The sequence below is a fragment of the Brassica rapa genome, chromosome A03, assembly GCF_000309985.2.
Source record: "Brassica rapa cultivar Chiifu-401-42 chromosome A03, CAAS_Brap_v3.01, whole genome shotgun sequence".
Lineage (NCBI taxonomy): Eukaryota > Viridiplantae > Streptophyta > Magnoliopsida > Brassicales > Brassicaceae > Brassica > Brassica rapa.
In genome coordinates this window covers 25,367,206-25,384,254 of record NC_024797.2, presented here as the reverse complement: position 1 = coordinate 25,384,254, position 17,049 = coordinate 25,367,206, and the positions used below count along the sequence as shown (strand labels likewise).

The window sequence follows — 17,049 nt, the reverse complement described above, 5'->3', positions numbered from 1 at the left end:
CGGAAAATGAATTCCTCGGAATATACCGAGGCATTTCCGAGGCAATTCCGAGGAAACACAAAATTTTGCTTCCTCGGAATTCCGTCGGAATATTCCGACGGAATTCCGAGGAAAATTCATTTCGTCGGAATATTCCGACGGAATACCGAGGAAACTAGTATTCCTCGGAAAAAACCGATGAATTCCGAGGAAATATTATAGACGTTAGAGAGCCGTTGGAGAGCCGTTGGGGGGATTTTAAAAATTCCGAGGAAATTCCGACGAACTAGCCGTTTGCATCGGAATTCCGTCGGAATTTCCTCGGACCGTCGGCAGGATTTCAACTATAAATACAAGCACCCCTCTTCCTCTTCATTCACACCATATCTTCATCCTCCCTCTCACTTTCTTTACACACGAATTTGATTCATAAAAAACATGTCTTCTTCAAATTATTTTCGTTCTTGGATCGATCGACCTCATTTGGATCCGAACACGAGATTGCTTACGGAAGAATACCAACAAGGTATAACCGAATTCATGGGGTTAGTTCACCGACAACCGGAAGCAAAAACAGGTATGTTAAGATGTCCTTGCTCTAATTGTAAAAATAAAAAAGTTATTAAAGAATGGGATGTTTGGACTCATTTATATTTGAGTGGGTTTACACGAAGTTACAAAATTTGGTATCATCATGGAGAAACTGATTATGAACTTGGTAGTACTAGCGAACCTCAGCCAGCGGTTAGATTAGAAGATCCAATTAGAACGGATGTAGATTACGGTGTAGGTACTGAGCAGATGGTAAATGATCATTTTAGAGGGGAAGATTTACCCAATGCCGAAGCTAAGAGATTTTATGATATGTTGGATGCTGGAAAGCAACCATTGTACGAAGGTTGCAGAGATGGTCATTCAGCTTTATCATCTGCTACAAGATTGATGGGCATTAAGACGGATTATAATTTGGCTGAAGACTGTGTGGATGCGATTGCTGATTATGTAAAAGGTATTCTACCCGAAGATAATGTAGCTCCTGGCTCATACTACGAGGTTCAGAAACTCGTAGCTGGTCTTGGTTTATCGTATCAGGTAATAGATGTATGCAGAGACAACTGCATGATTTATTGGAGGGCGGATGAACAGCGGGTTTCATGCAAATTTTGTGGGAAGCCTCGTTATAAAGATACGAGTGGAAGAGTTCCAGTACCATATAAAAGGATGTGGTATTTGCCTTTGACGGAAAGGTTGCAGAGGCTGTATCTGTCTGAACGCACAGCGCAACCAATGAGATGGCATGCGGAGCACTCAACAGATGGTGAGATCAGACATCCTTCAGATGCAAAAGCGTGGAAGCATTTCCAATCAAAGTATCCCGACTTTGCGTATGAGAGAAGAAATGTCTACCTTGGATTATGTACTGATGGTTTCAGCCCGTTTGGCAAGAGTGGAAGACAGTATTCTCTATGGCCAGTCATTCTTACACCATACAACCTACCCCCAAACTTGTGCTTGCGACGAGAGTTTTTGTTTCTCTCGATTCTCGTTCCCGGACCAGAGCATCCTAAGAGATCACTTGATGTGTTTCTTCAGCCACTAATATATGAGTTGCAACAACTATGGACTCAAGGTGCTGAAACATACGATGTTTCGTATAAAGAAAACTTTCAAATGCGGGCAGTACTAATGTGGACAATAAGTGATTTTCCAGCATATGGTATGTTATCTGGATGGACAACGCATGGAAGGCTATCATGTCCATATTGTCAAGATAACACTGATGCTTTCCAACTAAAACACGGAAGGAAAACGTGTTGGTTTGACTGTCACAGGAGATTTCTACCACCAGATCATCCATATCGTAGAAGTAGGAATTTGTTTACGAAGAACAAGAGGGTGTTTGACAGTCCACCTCCGGAAATTCGTGGGAAAGATTTGAAGACACAACTTAGAGATTTTGGTGCAGAAAGGACGCCAGACGTCGGTGGACATGAGCATTTTCCGGTAGATGGTGTTGGAAACCTACATAACTGGCACAAAAAAAGTATTTTTTGGGATCTGCCATACTGGGAGGATCATCTACTAAGGCATAATTTAGATGTCATGCATATCGAGAAGAACTTTTTTGACAATCTCATGAACACGATCCTTAATGTTCAAGGTAAAACAAAGGATAATTTGAAGTCAAGACTGGATTTAGTCGATATATGTGCTCGTTCAGAACTTCATGTTGATGAGAGTGGTAGGGCTCCTTTTCCCATATACCGACTTGATGCAGCGGGAAAGGATGCGTTCTTTGATTGGATTTCAAACGATGTGGAATTTCCAGACGGTTACACATCTAATTTGCGTAACTGTATCGACAGAAAGGAAGGAAAGTTTACTGGCTTGAAAAGCCATGATTACCATGTAATGATGCAGCGTCTCCTTCTGTTTGCCTTCAAGGAACTATTACCACGAAATGTTCATGAAGCAATTGCAGGGATAAGTGGTTTCTTCCGCGATTTATGCACAAGATCAGTGACTCTTGAAGGTATTGAAAATTTGAAGACTAACATAGCTGTGATTCAGTGCAACCTTGAGAAGATATTTCCTCCCTCATTTTTTGATGTTATGGAGCATCTTGTTATTCACCTGGTAAGAGAATTGGAACTTGGTGGTCCTGTGCAGTATAGATGGATGTATTTGTATGAGCGGTATATGTTCCATTTGAAGAAGATGGTGAAAAATTTAAGTAGGGTGGAAGGGTCTATAGTCGCACAGATGATCAATGAAGAAACTTCAAACTTTGCCGAGTACTACTTTCCAGCAGAAGTTCAGACCAAAAACAGAAGACCTGCTCGGCATGATGATAGAGGCGAACGGGCAACATATCATTGGAAGGTTCCAGACATTTTCACAGACGTTGGACGACTTAGCGGAAAACCAAAGGACCGTCGACTTACTGATCAGGAGCGCAGTCATTTGCAAACATATTTACTCACCAACTGCGAAGATGTTCTTCAATATGAAAGGATTTTCATGGCAGAAAAGCGGTTAGAATATAGATACGCCACAGAGGACGAACTAGAAGAAATGAAGCAGAGAGAATTTGGTGGATGGATGTTTACTTATGTGAGTGATGGTTTGGCCAGAGGCGAAACATTTGACGATTGGATACGCGAGATGGTCGTTGGACCAAACTTTGTTGTGAAGTCATATCCGAGATTTTGTACTCGAGGATATGCATTCACAACTCAGAAGAGGAGACGTTCGAGTACGACTTACGATGCTGGTGTTTGTTCTGCATCAGGAGATGATGTATACTACGGACACATAAATGAGATTTTAGAAATCAAGTATTTGGGCATGGTTGGATTGCGCTGTACTGTTTTCTATTGTGACTGGCACGACAACACTCCAGATCGAGGTGTGAGAACAGATGCATTTGGTGTTACATCAGTAAATTCAAGACGGAAGCTGCAATATTATGATCCTTTCATTCTTGCTTCTCAGGCCGATCAGGTTTGTTATATCAAGTACCCCCGGGTAAGGAACAGAGATGATCCATGGGTTACTGTTACAAGACTCAACCCGAGAGGCCGAGTTCAGGGAAGTTCTGAGCTGGAAGACCCACTACAACCAAGCACATCCGGCAACTTAAGTGCAGCAGAAGATTTAGGTGGAGTTGGCCTTGTAGTCGATTTAACTGACTTCGGAGAAGAAGCCGCCGTTCACGTAGATGATGAACCAGTGATTGGAGAGTTTCACCAAGATCCAGATTCAGATTCATCTGGTGATGACGACTCGGAAACAGACTAGCGTCGACCTAATGTTTGTCTAATTTATTTTTTTTCAAGGCGGAAGAAAATGAAGGTCACCCAGTTGATGATCTCGCCCTTATGAAAAGGGCGTATACCAACAAGAAGACCGGCCAGATTGATGATGGTCTTGTGAGGGACGTGGTCGACCTGGTCCAAACTCAGGTGTATGACGAAGTGTCTCAGCTTCAAACCGATGATGACGATTCGACGGCCTCGACCAACTTGTCTCGGGTTCGAATCAACGAAATCGTTGAATCGGTAAGTTTTTTTTTTTTTAAAAGTTCAATTTAATTATTTCTTGATTTTTATTTTATCATCAATTTAAATTATCTAAACTTGGTTATTTATATTTCAGTCGGTTCCAAAGAAAAAGGGACGTTTGGTCGGTTTGGGTCGTCGCTCCCGGTCGGCTGCTCCTTCTTCTGCACTACATGCGTATGTTGATCCAGAAGTTCTTACGGCTCAGCTGAAGGACAAGGATGATCGGATATCTGCGTTGGAGACTCAGATGGCAGCTCAACAGGCGGGCTATGAGACCCAGAAGAGGCTGAACGAGCAGATGATGGAGATGATGAAGAGGATGTACCCGAACGAGACGTTCCCGAACATTCAAGACCCGTAGTTTTTTTTTTTTCCAAAAACTCTGAATGTTTTATTTAAATTTGAATATTATCTACTATGTTTTATTTTATGTTTTATTCAATTTTAATTTTAAATTTTAAAAATTTTAATTTTTAAAAATAAAATTAATTTTAAAAAAAAAATAAATTTTAAAAAAAAATAAATTTTTTCAAAATTCCGAGGGAATGGAGTTCCTCGGAAAATTCCGAGGAACTTTCTCCCCTCGGCAAATTCCGACGAACTTTAAGTTCCTCGGAATTTTCTGAGGGAAAGAGTTCCTCGGAATTTTCCGAGAAACTCCACTCCCTCGGAATTTTCCGAGGGAGAGGAGTTCCTCGGAATGTTCCTCGGTATTTTCCGATAAACATTCCGAGGAATATTTCGTCGAAACTTCCGAGGATTGGGCCATCGGAATTCCCTCGGTATTTTCCGAGGAACCTTCCGACGAACTTCGTGTCCTCGGAGTATCCTCGGAATTTTGTTTCCTCGGAATTCCGTCGGAAAATTCCGACGGAATTCCGAGGAATTATGAATTTCCGAGGAGTTATTTCCGAGGACTTTTTTCGTCGGTATGTCCTCGGAATAGCGTTATTCCGACGACATACCGACGATTTTTTCCCTCAGTATCCCGATGTTTTCTTGTAGTGTTTTCACGTTTATATCATTTGATTTTGTAGTCTCACACACAAAGTCATCAACGTAACTTATGCTACTTGTTTGTTAAAACGTTAGATGCTCACGCTCCAATTTTTGTTTATATATTTTGTTATGACCATTTAGATTGTTATGGATAACATTTTGTACAAATATAATCTATAAGTAATGGACAAGTTCTTCAAAACATGCGGTCTTATATAAATTCTTATCACCTCAATTTTTATAGATATGGTACCTAGAGGATATTCTAACCATTACTTATCAGCTATATCACCTATAATCGGCGATGTCACTCGGGAGTGATATTTAACTATAAAATATTCAAACAATGTGGAAACATTGTTCTATTATTAAATACTAAAAGTAAATAAAGTAGAAGCACCTTGGTTGGTTATGATAATAAAGTTGATAAGCAATGTACAAAGCAGAATAGATAATTGATAGCGCTTATAATATATTGACCAAAAGCACTTTCTCATAATCCCGTGGTTTAATAACTAATCACAGACTTATTACTTATTTAAAGAGCTGTTAGTGGAAACGCCAAGTTGAAGATGCAATCATAGTTTGAGCTGTGGAATCAAAGTCAAAAGGTGCCACTGTTGTCTATTGGTATATTTATTCCTATCATTTTTGCAGTTTCCACGTAGTAACCACCGATCACTAATGGCCAAATTGTTTTCTAAGAGAAAGTAGATCGACCAAAATCGTAGTTGGTAGTAAATATACGATATGACGCCAAATAATTTATACAGTATATACATTTGAATCTAAGTTGTACTAGTGATATAATGTTTCCATGAAAAGTTTTAGTCACCCCTTTGGAGTCAGATATAAATCCCAAAACTTGGTTAGATATGTACTATTAACTACCGAGTCATTGGTTTGTGATATTGAATTCTAAAAGTATTTCAGAAGTTAAAAACATAGGCATATATTATTTATTACTAACTTCTACGTTTTAGCCACAACCATTTAGTCTATTAATTTTTTTTTTTAAAGTGTTGTCTACTAAAGTTCTGATTTTTCTGAATGTCATTTTCGTTGCTAGACATAAAGCTGTTTTGGTTGGATGAATTTAGAAATATTCAAAGTGAATTTGGAGAACAGCTTGCAAACGAAACATCCTTCAAGTTTCCATTTGATTCCTCGAATTGGCTGCTTAATTAGCAATTTAGCATGCTTAAAAATATGTACTATTAAGTTAATAAACCTCACTTGTTAGTTTTATAAGAATTAATATATTATATTTTGTCGTTATATATAAGTTGGTGGTTAGTTATTGTCCTAATGGTCCACGTTAATTCATCTCTAGCGTGTTTCTTTTGAGTTTTTCTTTAATTTACCTGCTCAAAAACAGGCGGAAATTGAATCAAATTGTTATTACGTGTTCCAGTCTCGTGTTATGTTTGGTTTAGAAGGTTTCGTAGGATCAACTTATTCTTGATAACTTGTAGTAATTTGTTTTACCAACAATCATCGCACTAAATCGATTATTCGAAATAATCAAAGATGTTCTATATGAATTTATAATATAGATTAACTAGAATTATTTTGCGGCATGTGATTTTCAGTGTTGTAGTATTTGAAATAAGGGTATGTTACAAGATTAGTCTACTGTTCGTAAACGCCCATAAAGCTCAGTCTAAACCGCTCACGAATACGATAAAGCAAATATGATTTCTGGTTTCATTTGGTTCATCGAAGAAGAAACAAGTTCTCGCATTGATGGAGAGAAGTTTTTATTGCTAGCCATGTGATCAAAGCAAAGTGTGAGACCTTGAAAAAACCCAGACAATACGACTCCATGTTTGGTTATTGGTGGTTTACTTGTAGCCTTTGGTCGAGAAAGTTGGCTTGTAGTCATCCTGAACGTGTCTCTATTAGTGAATATTCGGACAGCTACATGAGTGAGAGAAGGGACAGTGAGAGAATATATACAGCAGCAATATATCACAGATGACTTGGCCACAACAACGACGAATTAGCCATTTATCGCCACTAGCAGCTTCAACTAATGTTTTAGCTAGCTAGCGTTGGACCTTTTAGAACCGTGTTTTCACATCATGTAAGAGATAAGAAAGCGACTCATACCAAACCAAACATCAAAACCAAACTAATCGTCCAAACTTACACTAAATCTAAGAACTTGCATACTACTAGCATCCCAAATTACATCTGCAAATTAAAACTCAATTCTTTATATATATTAATTTGACGACCAACCGTAGAAAACAGCAAAATCAAACACCAGTTTGGTATCACAATATCTAACATTTTAATTCGTAGTTTAAATATGTATGTATATTATAAATATTATTCTGACAACTAAATATTTGTTTTTGTTGTTGAAAAAGTAAATGTTCCTTTTACGATTTCAACATATCGTATACACATGCACCACGTACTTTGCGTGACGCTTCACATATATATGGTTAGTCTGTTTTAAGCTGAAAATACACGATTACCCAAATTAACCTTACATCATTATAAAAGAGAGATCTAACTCTTATGAACTAACTAATCATGAGATTAAATAGACTTATTCTAGCGAGAATAGAAGTTCAATCAGATTACATAAGCTGACATCTAAAAAAACAAAATAAGCAAATTAAATAAAATTGACCGACAAAAAGAGAAAAACTCCAAATACTTTTGGGAATTAGGAATTATAGTAACTCTTACCGAGTCCTATTAAACGAAGGTATTGAATTTTTAGTGGTAAAGAGCTTACACCTTTACATCTGTGAGTACCGCCATTTGGGTTCGAATCCCGGCCACTGGGAATTAACATTTCAGCATCGTCAGAGACAGAGGACCGACACGTGATAATACGTGACTAATCTGGATCACTTTTATGGGGCCAGGATACATCTGTATAATTCAAAAAAAAAAAAAATTTGCAACGCATATATAAAAAAACTTTCTTATTAATCGTTTAGTAAGTTTTTGGGGAAAGTAGTTTTTAATCAACGAATATGGACACTTCAACGACTGACCTGAAAACCCTAAATTCAATGTATATTCTTAACCAAGATGTATGATAGCCTTTTCAGTAACTCATTTAGTAAGACGTATCGTTTCGCTGGTGAAGAACAAAATTTGGGACATCATTAGAATATAGTTGTCTTTATAAATAAATATCAACAAACACTTAATTTGTATCAAATTTTGATTATCAATACCAAACATGTTGGTATTTGTCTATCTAAATATGAAATAAAATATCATTATATGTTTGAAAGTTAGACACACAAAAAGATCTAACACAACTAGAAGAGAGTACCAAAACGTCTCAAAGATTGGACTTAAATTAGGGATTTAAATGACCAATTAAGAAGATGATTAAAATATAAGTTTAGGAGTGAGGAAAATCGCAATCAAGACAGCTACGCACGAGCGTTGCGCGCTTGAAAGAGACACCTAGTCTTGTTTTAATGGGGAACACTTTTACTTTCACTTGTTGCCCACTTGTTATTCAATTTTCTACAAAGAAAAATTAGTTTTTGTTTTACATTTTTCATACTTATTTTGTTTCTCACGTTTTTAGTTTTTTTTTTTTTTTTAGTGTCTTCCAGCAGCCCACCAGGTGTAACTGGGCACACATTAAGCTTGGCTTACCTTTAACCAGGTGTTTTTTCTTTCTTTCTTTCTTTTTATATTTTAGGATACATGCATGTTTTCAGTCATATTTTCCTATACCAGGTCATACTAGTGGTGTTTATGTTTTTAAGTAAATAAAATAAGTATCAAGCAAAATAAAATTAGTTTTACACATATTAAATTAATATTTTGTTTATATGGCATTGCTCGTATAGCCTCATATCAGCAGTTATCTTCTCATAGAACTAGCTCAAAAAATTAATCAATTTAATGTAAGATTACTATAATTGATTTAAAATTCTGTTGAGAAAAACCACCGAACATAAATTTTTTTGGCAGCTCGTTTTAATATTTTTAAAAGAATTATTAAATTAAAATACCAAAGAAAGAAAGAGCCGTCAAAGAGTGAATCTCTTCTAAATCAACTTCATTAGCTCTATAAATAATACATCTCTTCTTCACACTTTTATCGCAACTCAAATCTCAACAAACAAAGTCTATCTTTTTCACTTCCTTTTCTCTTCTTCACTTTCCTTGATTCTTTGTATCTCCTCCTTCCTTTTGTCTCTTCTTTGATTCAAAGGTTGCTCTCTTTCATTCTCTCCAAATCAATCTTCAAGGATCAAGATAAGGAATCTTTTTGAGCATAGATGGATCAGAAAGTAAGACATACTGAAGTTTGCACTCAAGATGGAAGCGTTGATCGTCATGGTAATCCAGCAATCCGAGCCAAAACCGGCAAATGGCTCACTGCTATTCTCATTCTTGGTAAGTCTATATATACATAAACACTTATGTTCTTGTAGTTAAAAGTGTTTTAGGTCCTAAAGAGATATGGTTTTTGATCAATACAGTGAACCAAGGGCTAGCGACGCTTGCCTTCTTTGGTGTAGGAGTGAACTTGGTTCTGTTTCTGACAAGAGTGATGGGACAAGACAATGCAGAAGCTGCCAATAATGTCAGTAAATGGACAGGAACTGTTTATATCTTCTCTTTGCTTGGTGCTTTCCTCAGTGACTCTTATTGGGGACGTTACAAGACTTGTGCAATCTTTCAAGCAAGTTTCGTTGCAGTAAGTCCCTTTTCAACAACTCCTCTGTTCTCTTTTAGGGTTCGTTTCTTGCGTAATACGCTAACGTTGTTTTTATGTGTTTGTTATAGGGATTAGTCATGTTATCTTTATCTACTGGTGCGTTACTACTCGAACCAAGTGGTTGTGGTGTTGAAGAGTCTCCCTGTAAGCCACACTCCACGGTCAAGACGGTTATTTTCTACCTATCGGTGTATCTGATTGCGTTAGGGTATGGTGGTTATCAACCCAACATAGCTACCTTTGGATCTGATCAGTTTGATGCAGACGACTCTGTTGAAGGACACTCGAAAATCGCGTTCTTCAGTTACTTCTACTTGGCTCTGAACCTCGGATCGCTCCTTTCGAATACAGTCTTGGGTTACTTTGAGGATCAAGGGGCTTGGCCGCTAGGGTTTTGGGCGTCTGCAGGGTCTGCTTTTGCTGGTTTAGTACTTTTCTTGGCTGGCACGCCAAAGTACCGGCACTTTAAACCTAGAGAAAGCCCTTGGTCTAGATTCTGCCAAGTCTTGGTTGCTTCAACGAGAAAGGCCAAGATTGATGTGAACTATGATGATATGAATCTCTATGATTCAGAGACTCAACGAACCGGAGACAAGAAGATTCTTCATACCAAAGGCTTCAGGTATAGATAAATACTTTTAGAGATTATGTTATAATCTCTGAAACTATCAGGTTTTGACTCTATGTTCTTGTCTAATGCAGATTCTTGGATAGAGCTGCGATTGTCACACCTGATGATGAGGCTGAGAAGGTGGAGAGCGGATCAGCTTACGATCCTTGGAGGCTTTGCTCAGTGACTCAAGTTGAAGAAGTGAAGTGTGTGTTAAGACTCTTACCAATCTGGCTCTGCACCATTCTCTACTCAGTGGTCTTCACCCAAATGGCTTCACTGTTTGTTGTGCAAGGCGCAGCGATGAAAACAAACATCAAAGACTTCAGGATTCCAGCTTCAAGCATGTCTACTTTCGACATCCTCAGCGTCGCCTTCTTCATCTTCGCTTACAGGCGGTTTCTCGACCCTCTCTTTGCAAGACTCAACAAAACTGAGCCCAACAAAGGCCTCACTGAGCTTCAGAGGATGGGGATAGGCCTCGTGATCGCGATAACGGCGATGATATCAGCAGGGATAGTGGAGATATACAGGCTAAAACACAAGGAAACGGCTTCAAACTCTAGCTCGTTGAGCATTTTCTGGCAAGTGCCTCAGTACATGATGATAGGTGCATCGGAAGTGTTCATGTACGTTGGCCAGCTTGAGTTCTTCAACAGCCAAGCTCCAACGGGACTGAAGAGCTTTGCAAGCGCGCTGTGTATGGCTTCGATTTCGCTTGGGAACTATGTAAGCAGTCTTCTAGTTTCCATCGTCATGAAGATCTCTACAAGAGATGATTTGCCTGGTTGGATCCCTGGGAATCTCAACAAAGGACACTTGGACAGATTCTACTTCCTTTTAGCTGCTCTAACCGCAGCTGATTTTGTGGTTTACCTGGTTTGTGCGAAGTGGTATAAGTATATAAAGTCTGAAGCAAGTTTCTCTGAGTCCATTGCTGAAGAGGAAGTCTGAGTCAAGAGACAAAAAAAGTTTTGGGTTACGCTGTGAAGCTCTGGACAGTAATGTCCAAAGCTGAGCTTGTTCTGTCTTATAAACTGGTCTTGTGGTTTCCTTTTTAAGGCTACCCTTGTGTAATTTTTTTTGTTAATGTTTCTAAATAAAGACGGTTTGATGATTCCACTCAACAGTTATTGTAACTTTTCTCTCATATAATATCATAAACAATGTTTGCAAGCCAGTTAATAGCACAGTAAAAATTACATTATAACATCAACATCTTAGTGTCAAAGTGAAAACAGGAAGTGTTGTAGAACAGCAGAAACAACAAACTAACTTTACTGGTTTTCTATGGAGTAACTTAACTTACAGGTCTGAGAAGAAGCCAAAGTGCATGCTTGTCTTGTCTGCATAGTACTCGGGTGTCCCCTAGATGTTGCTTCCACTCAGAGTTTCTGATACAGATTACACAAAAATCTTGATTTGCCATACATGTTACAACAAGAGACGACGAGAGCAGAATCTCTCTCACTCTCTCTCTCTCCGTGTCTGGTTCATCGTGTCAAAGAATTTGTTCGTGGTAGCTGGTAGTGCTTTCGCAAGAGACAATGGAACTGATGAGGAATGTGTTTTGTTACTTGACGTGTTCTTCGTTAAGAATATCTTCCTGAAGATGGCATCCGTTGAAAGTTTGGCTTTAGACGCTTGTTTGACATCCCACCGAACGATCTAAAACATCAACACAAAACCAATTGATATGCAAATCAATTATTACGAATCTACTTGTGACATTCAAAGCTATAAAGAACAAACCGTGGAGATCCTTGTCGTCTATGCAAAGGAGGCATTGATCTCATACTATACAGTGCTCTCTCAGCAGCCTAAAGGTACTAAAGAACATCAGACAAAAGGGAACAACAAAGATCAAAAGGCAAGGATTCAGTTGATTTACCTGCATTCTAGCTTCGTCCCATGTCGATCCAACTCCTTCCCCTAAAACACGCCCATCTATCTCAACCTGAAACACAGTACAAACAGAATCAAGACACTGATGGCCGTGAAGAACATGTTATAATCTTCATGGTTATGCGAACCTGAGCATGCAGTTCATCTCTGTGGACCATGTCAGAATGAAGTGGCCGCTGAGACTGAAAAGACATCTCCCAACCCTCCGATGCACACTGAAATTATGTATCAAAGATGAGACAACTGAGCAAGCAACAGTATCTAGATTAGGGGGATGCGTACCAGTTCCCTGAGAGCAGTAATGGAGCCAGTGTGCCTCATGGAGCCTTCTAATCTTGGATCTGTAGGTCTAGAAGGAACTGGCATCGCTGTCTCATCTCTAGCAAATGGCTGTTTATCAAGCGCGTTTGCGTTTCCCATAATTATATTGCCATTAGCGAAGGGGCTAACATCCCTGTGGCTCGAACCTGGGTCGCCATTTGCACGAGACAAATATATATCTGCAGAAAGTCTCATGCTCATTGATATAAACCCATTCTCATACTAAATGTGAAGGTTTCAGCAAAAAGACCAAGTCATGAGTCAGAACAGCTTACCAGCTAAGTTCTGGATAGAAACTTCAGAAGCCTTGCGCAGGGCTTCTCGTCTCGATTTGCCAATCCCTTCTCCTATTTTTTCACCAGATAACCAAGCCTTCAAATAAAAAACATAGATTAATTGGACAGTTGACACAATCAACAAAAGTAACTCTCATCTAAGGGAAGAGAGGATCTTAAAAGATGTGGCATATGATAGTAGCATAGGTTCCACCAAAACTACTCAGAACATGCAATATCTAAAAGTGAAAGCTTTGGTAAATGTACCTCAACAGAGAACCGCAAATCTGTAGTAGCAACCAAACCAGGTTTGTAGTCCACCTACATTGTCATGGAATATATATATAAATCAACTCGCGCATGGAATTAATGGTAATCAGAATATCATGATGATGATCACACACCTTGGATCCACATTTAACAGCAATCTGATGTAGAACTTCAGCTGGGTTCTCTGTTGCTGAGACACTTCGTCCAGGTATGAAGTCAAGATCACTGTTTCTAGAAGAAGACTGATTCCAAGATGACTCTTCCCCTAGAGAGTCCCATCCCAAATCAGCAATTTATCTTCAGAACCAGATGATACAAGAAGAAAAAAAAACATTGATTGCTTACCATAGAAAGGATGAGACCCTGGTGTATTGTTGTTTGACCGTAATTGTTCATCTCTCCGAAGCGGCTCCTTTGGTAGCCTTCGATTCTCATGAGGCAACCTGTCAGATTGAGTTGAGTTCTCAATCTTAGGAAAAAAGGATTGATGACGTGGCCTGTTCAAGCTTTCAGAATCCAACGGATATTCTTTGGAGGCTGTTCGACGAAGTGGAGCTGGGTCAATCTCCTCCTCAACAGGAAACCAACCATTTCGTGGCTGCACATGTGGAGGCGGAGGAGCTTGAACAGGAGGTCTCTGAGGAAACGGAGGTTCACTTGGAGCAGCATCTCTAGTATCTTGTCCATGTTGCAATATGAGGAGCCTCCTCCTAGTATCTGGATCTAACTCTGATTCAGGTACCTCACCTTCCTCTCTAGCAGGAGAACTCTGCAAGCTTGGTTCTGAAGGAACCAAGTGTTTCGCTATTGATGTCGGTTGTTGAAACTGAGTACTTGGAAAAGCCATAGCTGATGGTTGTGGTGGTTGTGGTACTGGAACTGGAGCGGGAACAGAAAGAGCAGAAGCCATGGGGTACTGAACCGGAGCAGCTATCCTTGGATCTATATTTGCCGCTGGAAGGACAACTGAAGATCCAGAGATTGCCTCCTGCTTAGAAGGAAAAAATGTATTTAACTCTCATCATTGAACAGAAAACATTAAACCCGAAAAAAAAAATGTAATAACCTTCATTCTTCTCTCCACTTCAGCATCAGCCATCCCGTCAAAAACAAGTGGATCTTTGTTCCCATTTACACCAGAGGAGTCGTCCTACATTGAAAAGAGAATGAGCTACTGGCAAGCAGTTTGCAGTGTAAGTAAGAATCACCACTAACCTCTGGCACCAGGTAATGGCTGACATCAGGCGGAGAAGGAATATCCTCAACATCATTCTCGTAAGATATTTGAGCAATCCTTTGTAGCAGACTATCATCAAAATCCCTGTTACCAAGTTCAAATATCACTTCACCGTCAGAATGTACTAAGGAAGCACCTTTGATTTAGCATTAGATGTCAAGGAAACAAACGTCTATTATCTAAACATTACATTTCACCTGAAAAATCCACCTCTGACACCGCAAGCAACATTTCTGGTAACACACAGTACTGGTGTTGCAGCTGCCTACAGAAAAGGAAATACGATATATGTATTCTTTGGATATATATTCTTCAGATTGTGCAATTTTCATATCGAAAATGAACCAAAGTAAAAGATTATACTTACTTCGGCTTGAGGAGAATAGTAGGGAGCAAAAGCAGGGACCACATACACTCTCGGCTGATCCTTCTCATCCCAAACTTTCAGCCGATCATCAATTACCAGAGCCATCTTCGGATGGCATGTTGCGTCGAGAAACACATTGAACAATGATTTTTTAAAACCTGTGGTGGTTAATTACAAGTTTGTAAGAAACAATACCATGATAGATAATAAGCAGGCAAAGTTAAAAACACAAGGAATGTACCAGCTTTCACACAAACAATGCGAGACAGCAAGTCATTTGCGTTTATCAAATTCCCTTCTGGATCAAGGAGCCTCCACATCTCCAAAGCGTAATCTCTCTCAGCCATTGTGCAAACATATACTTCAAAACGCTTGCGCCCTTTTGCTGTCAAATAGCTACGAAGCTCCTCCCATGAAGGCCTCATCCTCACAAGAACACTTGTATCACGTACCTGTGTGTGCAAAGATAGAAATTGAGTCCCAGCCACGAGATTTGAGAGCGATCTAGGTGCTCAAGAAAGAAACAAACCAATTACCAGAATATTTTTTATCCTAAAATATTAAAATACTCTGAATTATCCAAATTTGTATCTTAAAACCAGATAATATGATATTTAATCCGAAAATTATCTGACTTTTTAACCCGAATTAACCGAAAAAATGGAACCAAACCGACCGAATAGGATTCCAAATTACCTCAGTTTTAGCCTATTCTTAACTTTGTTATCCGAACCGAACCGAGAACTGACCGAACCTAAATTTTTTAACTACTCAAACGGATCTTAAACCTCTAGAACCAGAAAACCGAACTGAGAACTGAATGCCCAGGGCTACTAACAACCGTGTACTAGTGTCAAGACTTACATACCATGGGATTAATGCGAGTCAGGATAATATTTTTCTCAGGCAGCCTTATCAGGGGCCGAACAAGAGGCTGATGATTGTCAGACAAGGCAGGAACGATTTCAGATTGCACTTTAATCACCTCCCCGTTCTCAACAACCTGATCACTTTCCACATACTGCTTCAACAGAACTTTATCATCTTGATAACGCTTCATCTCAGCCACCATAACTGCAATACGCTGCGGGTCCATCTCGTTGTTTATCCTCCGCTGCAACGCCTCAATCTTATCGTCAAACGTCCGCGTAGTATTCGCCACAACAAGGGTTTCGTCGAGATCAAAGACAATACCCAGACACCTAAGATTCAGCATGACAAGACAGGAGTCATAAATCCCAGAGGCAACGGTAAATGCCCAGAAACAAGGACGGTCGTTGTTGATGTTTTCAGAGTACATGGCAACCAAATGAAGCTCTTCCTCACCCAGTGACATTACTGCAGTCTACAAGAACCAAAACCCACAATATAAGCAAATCTCGTTGAGCTTAAAACAAGTTAGTTCAGTCAGTTATGTCTTCATATTCTAGTGAACATACATAGACATTAAACCACACAAGATGCAGCATCTCTGGCATTAACTTAAGTTCACAAAACCTTGGCTTAGATGATGTTCCATAAGGTGTAATAATACCTTGTTGTCCGTGAGACAAGACGAGTGGAGGAGAGTGAGAGGCTCCTGAGCAGTCGAAGAAGCTGGAGCTTCCAACTTGAAACAAAGGCCACAAGACGAAACCGTGGTAAGCACAGCAAGAGGAGGGCACCTCTCGCTAGGGTGAGAGAAACGGGTAACTCTGATTCCAATCTTGACTTGCTCCATCACTTCCCTCTGTTTCTTCTTCCTCAGTACATCATCGTCTGGTTCCCTAGGAGGAGGGTGAATCTCCATTTCCCCAAACCTCCCATCTTCGTGATACACTTGTACTCTATACATAGCTTCCCCAAATGTACAGACCAAAAAGGATGTCTCTTGTCTCAAAAACTCAAATTGGGTTTCGTTAAAAATGTTTACTTTTCGTGTTTGGTTGTCCCTTGGCTTTCAATTGGATCTGATTGACTTGTTCTTTAGCAGAAAACAAGAGAAAGGAAACGTTTTGATTGATGGGTAGTGAGAAAAAAGGATGGAAATTTTGATTTTTTAAGAATTTTTTTTTGTCCCTCAAATGTGTAAGTTCCTCAAACCCTAATTCTTCGTCTTCTCCGATGAATCTGTTGTTTGATTGGGCGAAATTAGGTTTTTTTTTTGTGTTCTAATTGCGAGAGGAGAAACCCTAGATCCAGAGATTGTGAATACGCATTTGGCCCCTTTCGTCCTTTTGAGTTTTTAAAGGGGAACACGAAGGTCCCTTCTTCTTTCTCCAACCATTTATTTTTAATATATTTCTATTTTTATAATTAATTAATAAAT

The 17,049-nt window shown here is 39.3% G+C and overlaps 3 protein-coding genes across 3 annotated transcripts in view; 1 reads left to right on the top strand and 2 right to left on the bottom strand.

Annotated features, from left to right (window-relative positions):
• LOC103861069 (potassium transporter 9) overlaps positions 1 to 17,049 on the bottom strand; it is a 645,946-nt gene that overhangs the window by 208,995 nt on the left and 419,902 nt on the right. The window lies entirely within an intron of this gene.
• On the top strand, positions 5,144 to 11,493 carry LOC103861243 (protein NRT1/ PTR FAMILY 7.2). The gene is made up of 4 exons (XM_009138957.3): positions 5,144 to 9,431; positions 9,518 to 9,735; positions 9,825 to 10,378; positions 10,459 to 11,493. The coding sequence occupies exons 1-4, from the start codon at positions 9,314 to 9,316 to the stop codon at positions 11,318 to 11,320; spliced, it is 1,752 nt and encodes a 583-aa protein (XP_009137205.2). The 5' UTR covers positions 5,144 to 9,313; the 3' UTR covers positions 11,321 to 11,493.
• Positions 11,524 to 16,930, bottom strand: LOC103861241 (RNA polymerase II C-terminal domain phosphatase-like 1). Its single transcript, XM_009138956.2, has 16 exons — positions 16,276 to 16,930; positions 15,610 to 16,086; positions 14,983 to 15,193; positions 14,742 to 14,899; positions 14,572 to 14,639; positions 14,353 to 14,458; positions 14,204 to 14,287; positions 13,483 to 14,125; positions 13,272 to 13,402; positions 13,135 to 13,188; positions 12,868 to 12,964; positions 12,554 to 12,771; positions 12,400 to 12,486; positions 12,258 to 12,323; positions 12,119 to 12,186; positions 11,524 to 12,034 (listed from the first exon to the last, which is right to left on the bottom strand). Exons 1-16 carry the CDS (start codon positions 16,573 to 16,575, stop codon positions 11,959 to 11,961), a joined length of 2,844 nt encoding a protein of 947 aa, XP_009137204.2. The 5' UTR covers positions 16,576 to 16,930; the 3' UTR covers positions 11,524 to 11,958.